This window comes from Muscardinus avellanarius (assembly GCF_963383645.1).
Source record: "Muscardinus avellanarius genome assembly, chromosome: 1".
Classification (NCBI taxonomy): domain Eukaryota; kingdom Metazoa; phylum Chordata; class Mammalia; order Rodentia; family Gliridae; genus Muscardinus; species Muscardinus avellanarius.
Window position 1 is genome coordinate 126,281,203 of NC_137786.1, and position 19,952 is coordinate 126,301,154.

Genomic DNA, 19,952 nt, shown 5'->3' on the forward strand with positions numbered 1-19,952 from the left:
TGGAACCTAGGGGCATTCTATCTCTTAGCTACACCTACAGCTCTATTTTTTGAGTTGCAAAGGGCCTCACCAAGTAGCTAAGGCTGTTCGTGAACTGTGATTCTCCTGTCTCAGCCTCCCAAATGCTGGCATTACAAGTGTGCGCCACCATGCCCGGCTTAATTTATTTTTTGGTGGTACTGGGGTTCCTGGAAACCCTCCTACCTCCGGGCTACACTCCCAGACCTATTTTTTTAAATATTTTTATTTGGAAACAGGGTCTCTTAAGCAAGAAAGGCTGGTTTTGAACCTGCGTGATCCTCCTGTCTCCGCCTCCCAAGCGCGGGGATTACAAGCATGCACCACCATACCTGTCAATTTATTTTATTTTGAAAGAGTCTTCTTAAGTTTCCAAGATTGGCCTTGAACCTATGATCCTATTTCAGTCTTCCAAGTACTGGGATTATAGGCATGCACCACCATACCCACCACATCTTTTGGGGCAGAAAAACACAGTTTCTTTTGAGGAGACTATATTTCTACCTTGGAGTTTGTATTCCTCCACATGGCCCTAGGTTAATGGTAAAAACAGATGATGTGGAAAGGGGGAACCTTCTGACTCCACTCACTTCTCTTCCACCTTCCTCTCTTCTTTTAAAGAAAGGCTAAGTTACCCTAAGGGGGTCTGGTCTCTGCCTGCACATAACTCCTTTGGTTCAGGAATTTCTTCAGTCTCCCTATCAAACAACTGCCCATGATCCTAATCTTTCAGGGCCTTGATCCCCGTAGGATGGGCGGGATAACTCACTGGGCTTTGGGCTATACACAGGGGACCCATCTGAGGACTGAGGTAGAGTTTGCCAAGAGTTTCAGAGTAAAGACTTTAAACCCATCCCCAATCACAAACCATAGGCGGCTTTGTACAAATGGGGTACCTGAGTGTCCCCTCTTTCACAGGATATCTATGAGAAAGCAGCATTATCTTTTAATATAAAATCATATCAACCAAACATCAGTCAAAGCTACATCATTTAAAATATATACAATTTTCAACAGAATATTACAACTTTAAGGAAAATAAAACACACTTTTCAAAATAATACAAAACATGCATCTCAGAGAGTCACTGCTTAAAAAAAAAAAGAGCAACACAGATAAAGGTCAGTGATAGCTGTTAACTTCTTGGCAGTACTGTAGCTGGAATAAGATGTGAGACTCCATGGGCCCAGTGCCGACGCCCTGTCTTCAGACTCATTCATTCTATAAAGACAAAACCCAGCAAGAAATGTATTCTGAAAGACTGCAAAAAGGTTGGAATGTTGCGATTTAACTTGTACCCTTCTCAGGCACCTACCATGAAACTATCAGTGTATATCTGAAGAAGACAGAAAATCAGCGGGATGGTAAAGTGATAACGGGAGTGGAGCTCAGTGCTACAACAGAGAATCACATGAACCCTGGGAGGAGGAGGGACATGAAGAGGCCCAGCCAGTTCAAGATCACTGAGCTGAGCTTCAGCAGTGGGTAGGGTTGAGGAGTACCCAGGGGAGAACCAGGGACCCCTCCAGTAACGAGGGAAGGCCCTCTCTGGCCAGGCAGGACCTCCAGAGCCTCGGCGGGGTGATGCATCGGGGACAGACAATAGCACAAATTAGGGGCAGGTTCTGCCAAGAGTGAGCCATGAAGCTTCTGGAAGGCAGGATGGAAAATGGGAGGAGCACAGATGCCTCCAGACTGATTAGATTTCAATTCAGCTCACTCTGTGACTTGGAGATTTTCACAGCTACTTGATAGACTTGTGCACAATTAGATGAGACAATACAGGGTGCTGGGAACCTCGCAAATGTCAGTGCTACCCCCCACGTTGTCCTATGTCCTCTTGTTTCCTGGGGAAGTGGGATTTATCATAGCTGCTACTGGTGATCACGCAGGGCAGAAGACGTTCAGAGCGACTCACACTCAGACCTCCTCAACATAAAGGCAATTATATATATATATATTTATATTTATATTTATATATCTCAATATATAAAGACATTTTATAAATAAAATACAATAAAGAGATAACACTTAAAACAGCGTTACTAATAATATAAATAAAGCAGTCCACAATGAGATTGCACTAGAGGTAAAGACATTTTCTCTTCCTCCGGGGCAAGTCTCATATTGAAACTCAATCTTTAAAAGCAGTTTCTGACCTAAGGCTTATGTGAACACACCTGTTTCATGAATCTAAATGACTGCTGTGGACACAGACTCTTTAGTTTCCTATAACTTCCTTTGCGACAGCATTGCTGTAACTGGATTGGTAAGCACAGGGCATGTTTTCATATTCTGTGTACTAGGACATTGTCGCCTGCTAGTCAAAAGCCAGGGCAACAGCTAGCTCCCTCCAAAGCGAATTGCATCTAAGAAACATGAAGAATAAGTCTAGTACACTGCAGGCCTGCACATCTGGAATGTAGAGCCCACTCCTATCAGGGTCCTAACATCTGGCTATGGCATGGGTTCCACTACATTCTACTGGACGTAACACTAGAACAGTGACCCAGTGAACAGCCCATTTGCATTAACAGTTCTATTTATAACATATATAGACATATGTAAAGGAGCAGTGATGCATTTACAGAGAAGCTTGGTTAACATAGTATTTTATTATTCTATTCCTCTGCAACTTCTGGGAAACTAAAAAAAAAAATAATTTAAACTTATGTTGCAACTGCTTGATTCTACATAGAAGAATTTTTTCTTTCCCCAAGGGCTGCACAATGAAAAAAGGAGCAGTGATCCATTAAAGCTTGACTCAAGCTATGAAATGCAATTATAGTACCCCCCCTCCCCCTTTAGCAAGGAGAATGGAAATCTTCCAAAGGCAGCTGCAATGTCCTTGTCACTTAGAGGCAGCAGCAGCAACAGCTGTGATGCACGCTGACTAAAGCCCTAGGTGCCGTTTATAATAGCTTCTGGAAAAAAAGCCATCAGAAAATTAAAAAAAAAATTTCCCTCCAAATTAAGTCTTTCCTGATACTGCTAGAGTTTGTATCCTGAGTGTCCCCCAAAGGTCCATGTGTTAAAAGGCTTGGCCTCCAGGTGGTGTTACAGGTGGCAGACGAGTGGGAGGTCTTCAGATCATTGAGGTGTGCCCCTGAAGAGGACTGGAGGGCCCCACCCTACCCCTTCTTTTTCCACTCTTTGCTCCCTGATCTATGATGTATATGGTTTTTGCTCTCTTCTGAAGCAACAGGCCAATCAATCATGGATTTGAACCTCTAAAACTGAGCCAAAATAAACCTTTTCTCTTTATAAATTACCTCAGGGATTTTGTTATAAAGCTGGAAAGTTGACTCACATACACTCACTCACATGTTTTCAACTGCTGCCCAGAACTGGAAGTGAGAATATGACTGTCAGGTGGTGGGGCACCAGGAGTACCTGCCTAGGAAACAGGCGGGGGAGCTTCTGCCAAAAAACATCCCTGCAGCCCTTCACTTTCTTCTTAAAGTGTGTATCTTTCTTTTCAGGCCACTACTTTACGTGATTTTTTATTTACTGTTGTTCCTACTCTTAGAAGTAGTCAAAAGGAGCCCTATGGTGAGCATTTTATACATTACTGTGATTTTAAAGCTGTGAGACATTAGGCATTGATTTCTCTCTGGCCTTGGTTCTCTTTCTGCACGCTAGACCTTGCACTCTTTTGTGCCCACAACACTGGTTATGATCCGTCTCAACACTGAACATCACTGTGCCCAGGTGCAGATGGGAGCAACTCAACAGGTCACCTTAGCACTTCTGTGGAAGGCACTCAAAATCCTCAGACAGATGTACTATTATAAACGTTAGGTCACAAGTGTGGTTGACTTTAAAATGTTCTCAGAAAGTTATGACATGGTCTTGAATGACAGTTTTCCATCTGAAAATGTGACTGACAGCAATTTCAAGTGGCCCAAGCAACTCCCTCCTGTGGAATTCAACAATAGACTAGACCCACCGCATGCGCAGTTCTTACTCCACACCACAGAGGGTTCTGGAAAACACAAAGCAATCCTCTACTATCCAGATGACAGAAAAGTCTGCAAAACAAGGTCATTTCCTACTGTGGGGGAAGGAAGGAATAGGAAAGTTTTAAGGCATAAATAATATAAAAGGACACACGGTTTAAGATACATTCATATGACATCACTACAACAACAAAAAAATAAATAATGATTTTTCTCTGATTTGAATAAATGTCCCTCACACAGTTCATTCCCAGGCCTGTTTTGTGCAGTTACTGGCTTAAAGTGGAAACACGACCAGTTTGCACATCCTCAGGTTTCTTGGGATTGCGGAAGGACCCCTGAGGAGCTGTCTAAGGGAATGTCAGGAGGAGACCACGTTGTCTTCTCAGTACAGTCCTTGGAGACAGGTGCCAAAATAAGAGAATCCCAACTTAAAATTTTGTTCTCTGTTTCAGAATGGCCAGAGCTGTCTCCTGGAAAAAAGAAAGGTTTGAAAGTTATGAACTGACGAAGCTGCTTCGTACTTAGCAGTTGAAAGACATTATGATGAGCAATAAAGACTCATGAGCAAGAGCAGAGCCCACTATGTCTGGTTTGAGAGAGACAATTGGTTTAAAAGGTTTAAAATAAAATTGAACTCTTGTGAACAGTTATGCAATTCATCTGGGATTAAAACAAGTCCCTTAAAAGCCTCCTAATAACTACCTAAAAGAAAGGTTACATAAAACTCCAGAATCAACTAAAAAATGGTCCTATGTTTATAAGACTCATTCTCCACCCAACTCTGTTCAGGTACAAACTGAACCCAACCTATCTGGATACATTTCCCAAAATGTAATGGGATTAACCACCTAGGATAAAGAATTCCTATATTCTCTTCAACTATCCAACACCCTTGCCTAGTCTCTTAAAAAAATACGTAAGAGAGCCAGGTGTGGAGGCACATGCTTGTAATCCCTGTACTTGGGAGGCTGAGATGGGAGGATCGCAGTTTGAGGACAGCCTTGGCTACTCCTCCAAAACTCAGTGAGATCCTGTTTCAAAATAAAGAATAAAAAACAGGGCTGGGGTGTAGCTCAGAGATAGAATGCCCCTGGGTTCAACCCCAGTACTGCAAAAAACAAACAAACAAAACAACAACAAAAAACTCTCCCTGACATAGTTCTCAGCTAACTAAAGATCATTTAATACAGCCGGGCGTGGTGGCGCACGCTTGTAATCCCAGTGCTTGGAAGGACAAGAAGGAGGATTGCATAGGTTTGAAGCCAGCCTCAGCTACTATGAGGCTCTCAGCAACTTAGTGAGACCCTATTTCCAAATAAATTATAAAATAGGTCTGGGAGTATAGCCCGGAGGTAGAAAAGCCCCTGGGTTCTACCCCCAGTACTACCAAAAAAAAAAAAAAAAATCATCTAACATGCCATGGTTTAAAATGCTTCCCCATACCTCTGTTGAACTCTGTTGTGTCTTCTGTAGAATCAGAATTGATGTCATTTATATTGTCCTGACAGCAGGTATGTTGGGTAAGTATTGGTGCCACCCTGTCCTTGATGTTCTCCTCAGGTAAGTGGCCACAGTCAGGGACGGTGGATGCCAGACACATAGGCATCTTCATGGCATTGAGGGGCTTCATTTCCAAACCATCCTGAGGATAAGATGCTACAACTGGTACCATAGGAAGGGTACTGCTGCTCAAAGTACCATTGGTTTTGGTGAAACACCTGTAGAGTTTAAAAGAAACAAAACTGTGTCTAGAGGGCTCAATAACTGAGATAAACTTCTTTTGATATATCATTTGGTATTCTAAATCCACAGATTCTTAAGAAAGATTGAGGCTTGAAAATGACCAAGTGATTCACTATGACCTGAAATATCAAGAACTTAAAGGTTATAGTTACAGTGGCGTGTAACAGGAGAAAGCATCAAAGGGCAGACCATCTGTAAGGGGCCTTCAGTGATGACCCCCATGTGCTTCCTTGCTTTAGTTCCTTACCAGAAGTCACCTCTCATTTCACTACTAACTGGTCCCAAATATAGCACACAGAGGGAAAAAGCCACTAGCCATGGGAGGAATAAGGGAGGAAATGAGGAAACAGAAAAAAGAAAGCTAAGAAACTATGGCCACATGAGAAAAATAACCCATTAAAGTCATCAAAAACACTCTGCTTTGGATTCAATCTTGCAGGAAACAACAAGCCATTCCAAATGCAGTTGGATTTTTTTTCTCTTTTATTACAGAATAACTTGCTAGAACATTTCACTTCAATTCCACTCTACTTTCAGCTGCAAACTTTTTTTCCCCCCAAACTGGTTAATTTCTATTGCTTCTGTCTTCTAGGTTATTGACTCTTCTGTTGCCTCCAATCTGCTAGTAAGCTCAACCAATACATTTCCTACATCAGTTATTATGTCTCCAGCTCCAGAATTTCTAGTTAGACCCCCCCGCCCTTTTTCTGGAATTCTACATATGTTCACTTGTATATATTTTCCTTCGAGTTCTTGAATATATTTATAACTTCTGTTTAATGTCACTGTCAGCTAATTGTGACAATTGGGTCATCTCAGGGTCTGTTTCTATTGCTTTTTGTTTTTGTCTTCTGTAAATATCACATTTTTCTGTTTCCTCTCATATGTGGGTTATTTGAGGAGAGGTACTGGGGACTGAACTCAGGGGCATTCTACCTCTGAGATATTCCCTAGCTCTTTTTATTATTTTGGAACAGGGTCCTACTAAGTTGCTGAGAGCAGCTTCAAACCTGTGATCCTCCTGTCTCAGCCTTCCAAGTACTGGGATTACAGGTGTACACCACCATGACCAGCCTTATTTTTAGGGTTTTTTTTTTTGTGTGTGTGGATCTAGGGATGGAACCCAGGGGCATTCGACCTTCAAGGTACACCCCTTGCCCTATTTTTTATTCTTTATTTTGCAACAGGGTCTCACTAAGTAGCTGAGGCTGTCCAGGAACCACGATCCTCTGCTCTCAGCCTCCCAAATGCTGGGATTACAAGTGTGTGCCACCATGCCCAGTTTATTTTTAGTTTTGAAACAGGGTTTCACTAAGTTGCTGATGGCCTTGTTAAGTTTCTTAGGCTGGCCTTAAACCTGTGATTCTACTGTCTAAGCATACCAAGTACTGGGGTTACAGGCATGAGCCACAGTACCCAGCTAGCATTTTTTTTAAACTAAGTTTCCTTTAATTTTCTGGTTATGGGGTTGGTCTTCTGACCTCTTATTGTATGGGCCCTTGCCTAAGACTGGGGAATCCTTTCAGGCAAGAACCCATAAAGCTCACATGCTGTCTTCCCAAGAGCAGACTCTTATGCAGTTTCTGCTTGCTTTGGTCACTCTTAATATTTTCAGAGTGTCCATATTTTATCATAATTGTCTGCTGGTGATCAAACTACCCTACTATTAATAAAAGCCAGAGGCTCATAGACACATTTACTTCTATAAGTAAGAAAAGTCTGGAGATAATATTGCACTGGGCTTTGCATGTTAGATGGGAGACACAAAGTAGGACCAGTTGTATGCTGGAGCTAGGTAATGTCACACTCTTTATTTTCATCTTTTAAACATGGGATGATATGTTTCTGAGGAATAGACAATCGGTAACAGGAAACATCAACTTCCAAGATTGAAGTCAGACTTCAGCCTGAAAGAGAACAAGATATCTGTCAGTAAGCCATATCATTAGATTGAGATAACTCCAACTTTAATTTAAAATAGATAAATGGACTCAATATACAGTTAGTGGAATTCAGACCCTAGTCATCAAAGTATTCAGCCATACATTTGTCCAGAATAATTTGAGCATAGTATGATCAAATATAACTGTAATTTTAGTTTTTAATACTATAGCACGAAAAATAAAGCCTGACTTGAATACAACCTAAGTATTTCTGTGATCTCTTAAGCCAATAAAAAGCAAAGGGTGAGCCAGGCGTGCTGGCGCATGCTTGCAATCCCAGTATTCGGGAAATGGGACTGGAGAATCTCTGACAGCCTCAGCTACTTAGTGAGGCCCTTTACAATGCAGTGAGATCTTGTTTCAAAAGTAAAAAAGAGACTAAAAAATTGGGCTGGGGGTGTAGCTCGGAGGTACAATGCCCTTGGGTTCCATCCCCAGTACCACAAAAAAAAAAAAAAAAAAAAAAAGCAAAGGGTTCATTTGTGTAGAAGGAAGTGCATTGGAGCCAGAATCAGAACCCTGGGTTAGAGAAGTGCAAGACCAGAAGAGAAGGGCTTTTCAGTGTTCTCTTGAATATCGTATTGAGCTGTGCACTGTTTGTGTTTATGTATGTGCATGCGCACAGACACGCATGTGGGTAGTAATGAGGACTGAATCTAGGGGTATTCTACCTCTAACCTACACTTGCAGTTCTTTTTATTTTTTAACTTTGAAACCAGGTTTAGCTAAGTTCCTAAGCTAGCTTTTAACTTGCAATCCTCCCATCTCAGCATCCTAAGTACTGAAATCAGAGACGTGCTCTACCATACCTGGCTTCAGTTATACACCTTAAAATGTTCACGGTATCAGTGCTGTCCTTTTCTGTATTTTGTTGCTAGTCTCTTTTACTCTCAATTCTCAGGGAACACAGGGAATTCTACTCTCAATTCTCAGGAAACACACTGAATCTTCGTGGCTTCAATGCATAGAATCCATAGGCTCTATGTGGGTAAAAATGTAGGTCAAGGCCAAGGGGGAAAAAATCTTTCTGGATTCAAACTACTACTAACAAGAATTTAATGAGTATTATGGTCTACATAAATAACCTTATTTAAAGAGCACTTTATTCAAACAGTGCCTGCTGAATACCTTCCAAACGTCAAGCATTGTGGTAGGCACTGAAAACCGAAAGTAACAGGGGAGGCCACTTCTAGTCTAGCAAAGATGGAAGAATAAACAAATGGTTACTACATAATGTCATGTTATGTGAGGAAGTATAAAAGAAACTGGGCACTCCACCTCCAGACGGGCTATAGATATGTGGCTGGACCAAGGTCTGTCCCATGTGTCCAGCTAGAAACCAGTGCACGTTCTTTTACACTAGATCAGACTCTAATGTTTCACAATTGGGAAATTTATATTAGGCAGACTTATGGAATTAGAGAGTAAGAGGGATTCTGACTTCAAAAGATCAGAAACATCTCTAATCAGAGGAATCTCTATGGCTATCATGATTTATCAGAAATATATAATTTTTTGTGGGACTGGGGATTGAACCCAAGGACATTCTTCTTCCAAGCTATACCCCCAGACTTCTTTTCTTTTTGTTTTGAAATAGGAGCTTGCTAGTTTACTTAGAGTCTTGCTATGTTGCTGAGGGTGCCCTCGAACCTGTGACCCTCCTGTCTCCATCTCCCAAGTACTTGGATTACAGGTGTGCACCACTGTGCCAAGATGTTAGAAATAATTCATTAAAATTAAATTCCTGGTTCCTGGTCATGATCATTTAGTTTGTATCAGAACAAGTGTTCTGTTAAGAATGACTAAAAAGATATGGGAATTTTATTTTAACTCAGTTCAGTCCCAGTTTTAAAGTGATCTCTGTCCCTCACCCAGTCACCTTCCAAAAGCAAAAGGGAATCCTTCCTGGAAGAAGAAAACTTATGGACAAAAACTTCTTCCAGAGCCTGTACTGGTTTTATATGTAACGTCAAAAACTCAATAAAAAATTACCAGGCATTTCAGTAGATGGGAACAAGAGAAAAACATGATACAGAGCTGTTGAAAACTTAAAAAAAACTGAATGAACATGCTCAGTAAACAGATGAGGAGAATGTTAACACTGAACTAGAATCTAATAGTAATCACTTGGAAATTCAGAGGCTAAAAAGTAGGAGAATGGAAATTCAGAACTTAATATGTGGGGGATACGCAGGGCACAGACAACCAGAAAATTACTGAGCAGGAAGCATGCTACTGCAATCTTCAGACTATAATGCAGATACAAAAAAGTGGAGAAAGTAGAAAAAAATAAAGAAGCCGGGCGTGGTGGTGTACACTTGTAATCCCAGCACTTGGGAGGCTGGGACTGGAGGATCGCGGTTCTCGTGCAGCTTCAGCTACTTAGTGAGGCCCTTTGCAACTCAGTGAGACCCAGTTTCAAAATACAGAATAAAAAATAGGGCTGGGGGTGCAGACTGGAGGTAGAAAGCCCCTGGGTTCTATCCCCAGTACCACAAAAAAGAAAAGAAAAGAAAAGAAAAGAAAGAAAAAAGCTAAAGAAACACAGGAGGCACAGTGTAGTGAAAATTTTATGCATGGCTGGAGTATCTCTGAAGGAAAGAAAAGACAGAATGAGACAAACTATATTTGAAAATGGCTTTTTTAATTGGCAGTACTGGGGATTGAACCCAGGGCCTTATGCATACTAGGCAAGTATTCTACCCAAAGTTATATCTCCAGTCTGAGATAAACTATATTTATCTCAGATATATATTTATATATACAGAGATAAGGGGAGAAAATTTTCTAAACCTGATGAAAGCTCACACCACAGATTCAAAGCTCTATGAAGCCCAAATAGAATAAACAGGAGGGAAATTACACTTACAAATGGTAATAATTAAATGGCTGGAAGCAAAATAAAAAGAAAAAATCATGAATGCAGCTACAGCAAAGACACATTATTTTAAATGGGAACAAGTAGACAGATATTTTTTAACAAAATGACAGAAACAGTAAGTAAGTAACAGAATGATACCTTTAAAAAGCAAAAAGCAGCCAGGGATGGTGGTGTTCACCTGCAATCCCAGCAACTCAGGAGGCTGAGGCAGGAGTACTGTAAGTTCAAGGCCAGCCTGGGCAATTTAGAGAGACCCTGCCTCAACTACAACAATAACAACAAAACAAAAAGAAAGAAACTTCCGATCTAGAATTCAATAAACAGCGAGGGAGGGAGGGGAGGGGGAGGAAGGGGTGAGAGAGAATGAATGAATGAAGGTATAAACTGTACTAGAAGAAATACTAAGTTCTTCAAGTTGAAGAAAAATTATTAGCAACAGACAGAAAGAAATACAGAAATGAAGGACCAGCAACAAAATGGTATGTAGGCATTCTAAACAGATACTGACTGCACATAAACAATAACTGTAATTCTTAGAGGATCTGAAATATTTTTAGGATAAAAACAAATGACAAAACACCGAAGAGAATTGAAATGAAAATATTCTCAAGTCTTTGTGCCGTCTCGGAAGTACTAATAAACATTGAACTCTGAAGCCATAATGTCCAGCACTAAGCACATAGTAAGTTAAATACAGTAGGATCTCAAAAACATAAAATAAATAGATAATAAGCATTGGAACAGCAGGCTTTTTTGATGCTCGTTTCCTCAAGCAAGGACATAAATTATTAGGAAGCAATTAGACTAATTAGTTGGGTATGACAGCCCATACCCAACAGTAAGCTGAGACATGCATATTAAAGGGGGGATGAACTGGAGCACTTACCCCTTTAGCTTCCTGTATTGTAATTCTACTTCTCTCTGTCCTTGTTCAATATTGATTCTGTTGCCTGTGTGGTTTTCTAGTATCTGTCGGTTTCACAGCTGCCTGACTTAAAACTTCAGTCTCCTTGGAGACTGTGCTCAGTGTCATATAAGATCTTAGAACAGTGAGACAAAGTGCAGTCAGGTGCTCAGTGAAATCCCCCAATCATGATGGCGTTGGACGTGCTTAGTGAGCTCCCAGCTTGATGTTGCATTTCTCTGCAAGATGTTCTTTTTCTTTGCGAGAAACAGAAAGTAATGAAAAGACGCCAGGAACCTATATTGAAAAGACGAAGTAGTGTCAATTCAGAAAGAAAAGTTTCCATTTCAAATTAGCTGAGGGGGAAAAATAAAAGCAAACATACTTGCCAGAATTTGAAAAAGCAGGCCAGTTCCCTATAAATAAAATATTATAAATTAATAATCTGTTTGTAGAGAGGAAACAGAATGAATTTTATAATGTGGATAGAACAAAATACTGAAGACTCACCAGGCAATGAGATGTCTTGTATTCTTCTATTTCTTTCTTTTCAGTTCTTTCCCCCTTCTCTTTAATTTAAATCAAAGTTGTAGGATGAGATTTTTGTGTGAAGTCTAAAGGCATTCTAAGCAGTCTGATTGTGAAGTAGATTTGTCAGAACAACCATGAATTACATCAGTGGGAAAGGTCTAGGTGGCAGCGCAGACCACAGGAGAGCAAGGTCCAATGACAAGTACAGTAACCAGTGCCTGGATACAGGTCTATGTGCCTCAAATAAACAGTATATTAAATGCGCATTTAAAAAATTATGGTATTTAGCAAGAGAAAAGTAACTTTCTATTACTTATTCCTAAGTAATAAGGAATAAGGTGAGACAGGAAACTACAGCAGTGTTTACTTGTATTCTGAACTGTAACTCAATTACCAGGGTATCATGGATAATAATATCTTAATTTGAATTAAGTTTGTAAATGGTTATAACCCAAATTTCAGCATGATCAACCACACCGATTTAAAATTTTCTAGACCACTGACTCTTAGCTCATAGTCACCAGCAGTAGCCACTTACCTAACCAAATATAAATTATTTCATCACATTACGTTTAGTTCAATTCCAGATGTCTCTATGCATCCGTGCAAAAATGTTTTTAACTTGGGGGTTACATCTTGAGATATAAGTATACAGAACATGGTCTGTAAAAAAGGGAGATACTCTATGTTTTGAATATAGTTAGGTATAACAGTGTGAAAACATTTCTTTCACTGGTAATGCTTTAGTAAAATTTTCTAAAGCAATTAGTTGACCATAAAAATAATATCTGTATGTAGATAAACTTAGGAGACCCAAGTCTACAAGTGATAAAAGAGGATGCACATCTGCAAACACATAGATGCTCTTATACTGCATGTGTTGTGGTTTTTATAATACAAAGTCTTTAATTTTACTATCTTAAGCTTTCAAATGTGGTTACTATTGGGTTAAGGTGAAGTGAATGTTTTCACTGAATTGCTTCTAATTCAATCGAACTGATTTGTTTAATGTTATATTTAACAACATAAAATAAACGGAACTCTGGTACCTACAAGAATGTGTGCTGTTTGGTAAGAACTCAGGTGGCCTGGACTGTTCAGTTCACTAAAATGCATTTTAGTAAATGGAAAAGGCCTGACTGTCCAATCTTTAAGACCATAAAATGGCTATGGTACTATCACAAAAATAACTAAATAAAATATTCTTTATCCAACAATTTGAACAGCACAGACTAGGAAATACAAGATTGGAACAGTGGTAGAGAAGTTATGCCAGAAAAATAAGGCACTTTATGTAGTTGACTAATCATATTTCAAATATTTCTCTAAAAGCAAATGAAGCCGGGCGTGGTGGCGCACGCTTGTAATCCCCACGCTTGGGAGGCTGAGACAGGAGGATTGCGCAGGTTCAAAGCCAGCCTCAGCTACTTAGTGAGGCTCTCAACAACTTAGTGAGATCCTGTTTCTAAATAAAATATAAAACAGGTCTGGGAGTATAGCCCAGAGGTAGAAAGCCTCTGGGTTCTACCGTAAAAAAAAATAATAAAATAAAATAAAAGCAAATGGCATCTCTTGAGAAATTTTCAAGAGAAATATTCCATTTTGATAGCACAGGTGGGTATAAGCATAACTATGTACAGAGGTACTCTGTTTTTATGATTATATGGGTTTTGCATTAAGTTTCCTTACCCTTAGATGGCAAGTACTAACTCTCCATGAAAATCTTGGATGTGTGATACTAATTTTTATGCAGGTGCTCTGGAGACTTCTGAAGTAATAGCATCATAGTGGTGTTTTGTTTAGATGTTCAGTCTGTCTCTGCTCTGCCTCTTTCCTCTGTCATTTTGCTGACCTTTGCCCTTACTTTAAGGTGCAAACCAGTCACTATGCAACAAATCCCGGATGACATTCTTCAGGACCATGCTGTCCTCCATTCACACGGTTGAATGTTCCATGTCCCTAGCATTAATGCAGGAGTTTCTTTAGGGAACTAGTTTGTTGGTGACTGCTATAAAGGTGAGAATAAGTACTGGGGGGGGGCAATAGATGACTGAGTAGTGCACTGTTGAACGTGGTAAGTTGACATATAGAGCTTATAAATCAAAGATGAAAAATACTACACCTGACAACATGCCCTTGGTCTCCATATTATAAATAGGACAGGCCAGGCGTGGTGGCGCACGCTTGTAATCCCCGCGCTTGGGAGGCAGAGACAGGAGGATCGCGCAGGTTCGAAGTCAGCCGCGCGCGCTGGCTTAGGAGACCCTGTTTCCAAATATAAAATGTAAAAAGAGGTCTGGGAGTGTAACCCGGAGGTAGAAGGGCTTCCAGGAACCCCAGTACCACCAAAAAAAAAAAAAAAAAAAAAAAAAAAAATAAATAAATAAATAAATAAATAGGACATAGGCGCCGGGCGTGGTGGTGCACACTCATAATCTCCGTGCTTGGGAGGCAGAGACAGGAGGATTGCGCAGGTTCGAAGCCAGCCGTGCGCGCTGGCTTAGGAGACCCTGTTTCCAAATAAAAATGTAAAAATAGGTCTGGGAGTGTAGCCCGGAGGTAGAAGGGCTTCCAGGAACCCCAGTACCACAAAAAAAAAAAGAAAAAAAAAAGAAATAGGACATAGGTAGGTAAATAGGAAGATACTAATCAATTTTAAAAAGGAGACACAATGCTCTGAAATTTTTCCTTAGGAAGTACACAGATTACCATAGAAGAGAAGCTGGATCGGGGGCTCTGTGTACTCTCTCATTGGCCTTATAGCTAGTTCTGAAATAACTTAGTGGTTAACAAAAGAAAGGGGTCGAGTTTATATCAAAATGACTTGCAAGAAGAAAGAGTTTAGGTAAACTAGACAGTTAACAAACTAACTGGGAAGATCAAACCCTTGGCTTAGAAAAACCCCTACTATAATAAAATTTCTCATGTTCACCTCTGTACCCTATTTTCATCTGAGTATATCTGACCTCAGTTGGTAAGAGTACTCCCCAGTCCAGCAGCACACCGACTTTAAGGTTATCATTACACAAAACAATGGAGGCCGTTCTTAATACAGTATTTTCTAAAGCACAATTCCCAGCAGTTTCCTTTCTCCTTTCTTTGACCACCAGCCATGTAGCTTGTACTCCCCCCCCCCGATGAATTATGTACATTTTTCCAGGCTGACTTTTGCCTGCCTGCTTCCTGTCCATTTCCAGTCTCTCTAGGACCCTCAAAGTTAAATTCTTTGCTTTCTTGATAGGACTTCTGACTACGTTTGTCTGTGATTTTCATCAATGTCCTCTCTATTTTCTCTTACAAATGATCAAGACTGATGCAAAGAGACCTAATTTAATGCCGATTCCTTCCCCTTACACTAGCCAGGCAACTGACAAACCACATTTGATTACAAATCCAGAGCTGCATTGCTGCCTTCCAAGTACAAGAAAGGAGAGGAAAAAGGTAAAAAACTTTTGATTTATTTGATTAAATATGTTTAACTCTTGAAATGCCCGAATAGCATAAAGACTTCTCATTTAAGTCTTTAATGGGACTGGCTCCCTGCAAAGCTGATTAAATATGCTTCTTTCTGGCTGCTCATAGTGAGATATTACACACACACACACACACACACACACACACACACACACACACACATTATTTGGTACAGGGGATGGAACCCAGGGGCATTCTACCTCTGAGCTGCATTCTTAAGATCTTTTTTTCCCCCCAGAATTGCGGATGGAACCCAGGGGCATTCTACCTCCAAGCTATACCCCCATCCCTAGTTTTTAATTTTAAACAGAGTCTCACTAAGTTGCTGAGAGGCTCAATAAGTAGATGAGGCTGGCCACAAACCTGTCATCCTCCTGTCTCAACCTCCAAGTTCTGGGATTACAAGCCTGTGCCACCAGGCCTGGCTTCCCAAGACCTTTTTTTTTTTTTAATTATTATTATTATTTGAAACAAAATGAAAAGGCTGGCCTCAAACCAGCAATCCTCTAGTCTCAGTCTTCCATGTACTGGGATTAGAGGTGTGTGCCACCATGGCTATATATTACTCTTAAAACTTGAGGGGGATTCAAGTCAAGGGGACACAGGGAGGCAGGTGGTCATATTTATAACATGCCACAAAAGCTCCAGAATCAAATAAAACTCTACAGATTGCTATAGTGCATGTTCCCTTCCTACTCATTCTCAATCTTTTAGATCCCTGCCCTGTTAAGACAATAGTCAGTGCTTCCTCTCCAGGTAGTAATTATTAAAAGAGAGGGATGAGAAAAGGGACAAAGAGTTGAGAGAATGACCTGTTTCTTAAAAGCCTACTCTAAAAAATGGATTGATTCATTTATTTATTTAGCAAACATTTACTGAAGGTCTGTAGTGGGCCACACAGCGGGCTGGGTGCCGGGGATGTACAGTGAGCAAACAGGTGTTGGCCAGCCAGCATGGAGCTTATAGTTTGGTGGGGGAGACATCTTTTTCAAAAATTCCAAAAATTCGGTACTTGAGAAACTAAAGCAAGAGGACTGCAGGTTTGAAGCAAACTCAGCAACTGAGCAAGACCCTTGTGGCAAGATAGTGAGACTCTGTTTCAAGTTACAAAGGACTGGGGAAGTAGCTCAGAGGCAGAATGCCCCTGGGATCAATCCCCAGTCACACCACACCACACACACACACACACACACACACACACACACACACGCACGCACACATGTGTGCATCACATTAAATATATAAGGAATAAAAGCAAATCAATACCTCAAATAATTAAATATATAATCAGCCACGGCCATTATCTTCCTTGATGATCTCATCTGTTTTTAAATTCTATCACTCAATACAAATGGTCCTAAATCTGTATTGCAGTCCCTACCTGTACCCTGACCCCAAGGCCAGCACTGTCACCTGTCTCTGACTCAGACACCAACTGGTACTTGAACTTTAGATGTCTGAAACCCAATCTACCCCATTCCTCTGTCTTAAGTTCATTGAATTTCCTATTTCTCTCACTACCCCCATCCACTTGGCAATTATCAACCAAGTTATCCACATTTAAAACTTCTTATGCATTTGGAGCTTTCCTTTTATTCTAGATCTTTCCTAGGACAATGGCCCAATCCTAAGATACCAGCTCTGCCACCACACTCATCCTCTCCCTTCACCCCTGGTATGGAGGCCAAGGACTTCCTTACAGTGAGTCTAACTGGTCCCCTCCCTCCAGCCCAGCCGGTGCATGCTACCATCCCTCAAGCCTGGACACATCCCTAAACAGATCTCTTCTCAAAAAGCTTCACATAGCCGGGCGTGGTGGCGCACGCTTGTAATCCCCGCGCTTGGGAGGCTGAGACAGGAGGATCACACAGGTTCAAAGCCAGCCTCAGCTACTTAGTGAGACTCTCAGCAACTTAGTGAGACCCTGTTTCCAAATAAAATATAAAATAGGTCTGGGAGTATAGTCTGGAGGTTTGTAGAAAGCCCCTGGGTTCCACTCCAGTACCACAAAAAAAAAAAAAAAAAAAAAGCTTCACATGATTTAGGAAGCTACTAGCCCAGTGTATCTCAATGTGTATCCCTTGCCTCCTTTTGATTAGTGTGAAAATCTCACCCACGTCTGTCCTTTATATTATAGAAGCAATAAGCCAAACTCTACTTACTATATTCCTAGCTCTGTCTGAGACTGTGGGTTCTCTGAAGGGAGGGTGTGGGCCAGTGCCTAGTACATGGCAGACACTCAATATTTGTTAAACAGACAATTGGCCTCTGACTTTCAAGATCATCCATAATATAAATTCAGTCCCATTTGTTTTCCAGTTTCATATCCTGCTTTTCTCTACTTGTATTTCATCAGCCAGGCAAATTATCCGAGTGGCTTTTAAAGTGGAGTCCATTAGCATTAGCTCCCTTAGGAACTCACTAAAACAAAAATTCTCAGTCCCATTCCAAATAGGATGAATCAGAAACCCTAGGAGTACAGCCTACAAGTATGTGTGTTTAAAAGTGCTCTGAGCAACTCCATTGTACACCTTAGAATCCAACTCCTTATTCTTCTGGAAGCACTATCTTCCCACTGCAATGACTCCTGTAAATTCCTTCTACACAGAGACACCTCAGGACCTATTTGGGTACTTACCTAGTGCTTGGTATTTTTTTTTTAACTGAGACAACACCTTTATTTTTGCCCACTCCTTATTCATTCCACGACTTTACCATGCATAGTCCTTAAGTGACCTTACATCAAATATATCCTAAAAAACTACAATGCAGTCTTAGGAATAAAACTGTACAACTGTTTCTTCCCTTCTGTTAAGTTGGGTCCTGCACTCATGTGACTTTGTGTCACATGACCTCTGCAGGGCAAGGGAGGGGCTGAAACCCCTGCGAGAATTGGGCGTTCCCGCGAGTAAACCCTCATCTCGCGAGATGCATACCTTGAAAAGGAGAGCCCGCGTCCTCAAGCTTCGGACAGGCGCACGGGCCCCACAGTGCCTCGCCCTGATCCCCGGGAGAGCCGTGCCATTAAAACTTTACATGCCACGTGTACCGGACCTCTCTCGTGTTTTTCACACTCCACCGTACGCACATTATTTTTATTTTACTCGCATTTAATTTTTTATTTTACTTATCATTTGGTGCCGAACTGGGAGAACTCTTGGGTCCCTCCCCATTTTTTTCCTTTTTTTTTTTTTTCTGTTTTCTCTTTTTATTTTTACTCTCTTTTTGAGCCCCGGACTCTCTGACCCGCCAGCAGCTCGACTGTGAGGTCCCACACCAGCGCTCCGCTTGCAGGCGTTGCTCCCACCACTGCCGCCGCTGCCGCCCCGTGCCTGCCCGGACCGTAAGCCTTCTTCCCCAGCCCCGCGCTCTCCGGGAGAGCCGGCGGCCATCTTTCCAGCCCCGAGCTCTGCTGAGAGCCGGTGGCCATCTTTCCAGCCCCGAGCTCTGCTGAGAGCCGGTGGCCATCTTTCTGATCCCGCACTCTGCTGAGAGTCTGCGGCCATCATTCCAGCCCTGCGCTCTGCTGAGAGCCAGTGGCCATCTTTTCCTGCCCACGTGCTCTCTTCTGGAGCGCCGATGGCCATCTTCCACTGCCACCGCGGCCGCGGCCACCACCGCCGGGGCGTGCAGGCTCCACCGGCCGCCAGGCTGCTAGTTCCACCCGCCCGGAGCCAGGCTCCTTGGGTGATGCTGGCACCTGCTCTGCTCCTGCCTGCCGCTTGGACCTCCTAAAACCGCCGTTCCCGCCTGCCCATGCCGCCCGCCGCTGGAATGGGACCGCGCTGCCCGCGGACTGCGCCACACCACGCGCCTATGTCTTCTCCGCGCATGGCGTTGCTTAGACCTGCCTGCTGGGGCCGCCTGCCTCCTCCATCTAGGCGGCCGCCACTCTGCTAAACAGCCCCCAGCCCGCCAAGTCCAGCCCGCGCTCCAGCTGGTTCCTCCACTCGGACTTGCGCCCTGGCGCCCTTCACCCTGTGCCTGCCCACCCCTGCTGCCTGGGCCTGGCCATTCCGGTAAGCAGCCACATGGAATTACTGGGGGGGGGGGTCGCCAGCTTTGGCCCGCCATCTTGGACACGTGGAATCACTGGGGGGCCGCCATCTTGGCCCCACCATCTTTAACCCCTCCCACCTCATGGCCTCACTGGAGGCCTCGCCATCCTTAACCCCTCCCACCTCATGGCCTCACTGGAGGCCTCGCCATCTTTAACCCCTCCCACCTCATGGCCTCACTGGAGGCCTCGCCATCCTTAACCCCTCCCACCTCATGGCCTCACTGGAGGCCTCATCATCCTTAACCCCTCCCACCTCATGGCCTCACTGGAGGCCTCGCCATCCTTAACCCCTCCCACCTCATGGCCTCACTGGAGGCCTCGCCATCCTTAACCCCTCCCACCTCATGGCCTCACTGGAGGCCTTGCCATCCTTAACCCCTCCTACCTCATGGCCTCACTGGAGGCCTCGCCATCCTTAACCCCTCCCACCTCATGG

At 42.5% G+C, this 19,952-nt stretch overlaps 1 protein-coding gene across 1 annotated transcript in view; it reads right to left on the reverse strand.

Moving 5' to 3' along the window:
• Positions 1-4,286: 4,286 nt before the first annotated feature.
• Positions 4,287-19,952, reverse strand: part of CDON (cell adhesion associated, oncogene regulated) — a gene marked incomplete at its 3' end in the record, with an annotated part of 66,468 nt that continues 50,802 nt past the window's right edge. The window contains exons 18-19 of the mRNA XM_080705262.1: positions 5,424-5,698; positions 4,287-4,450 (exon numbers count right to left, since the gene is read on the reverse strand). Of these exons, the coding sequence (XP_080561388.1) occupies positions 4,287-4,450; positions 5,424-5,698 (439 nt within the window). The remainder of the gene's footprint in view (positions 4,451-5,423; positions 5,699-19,952) is intronic.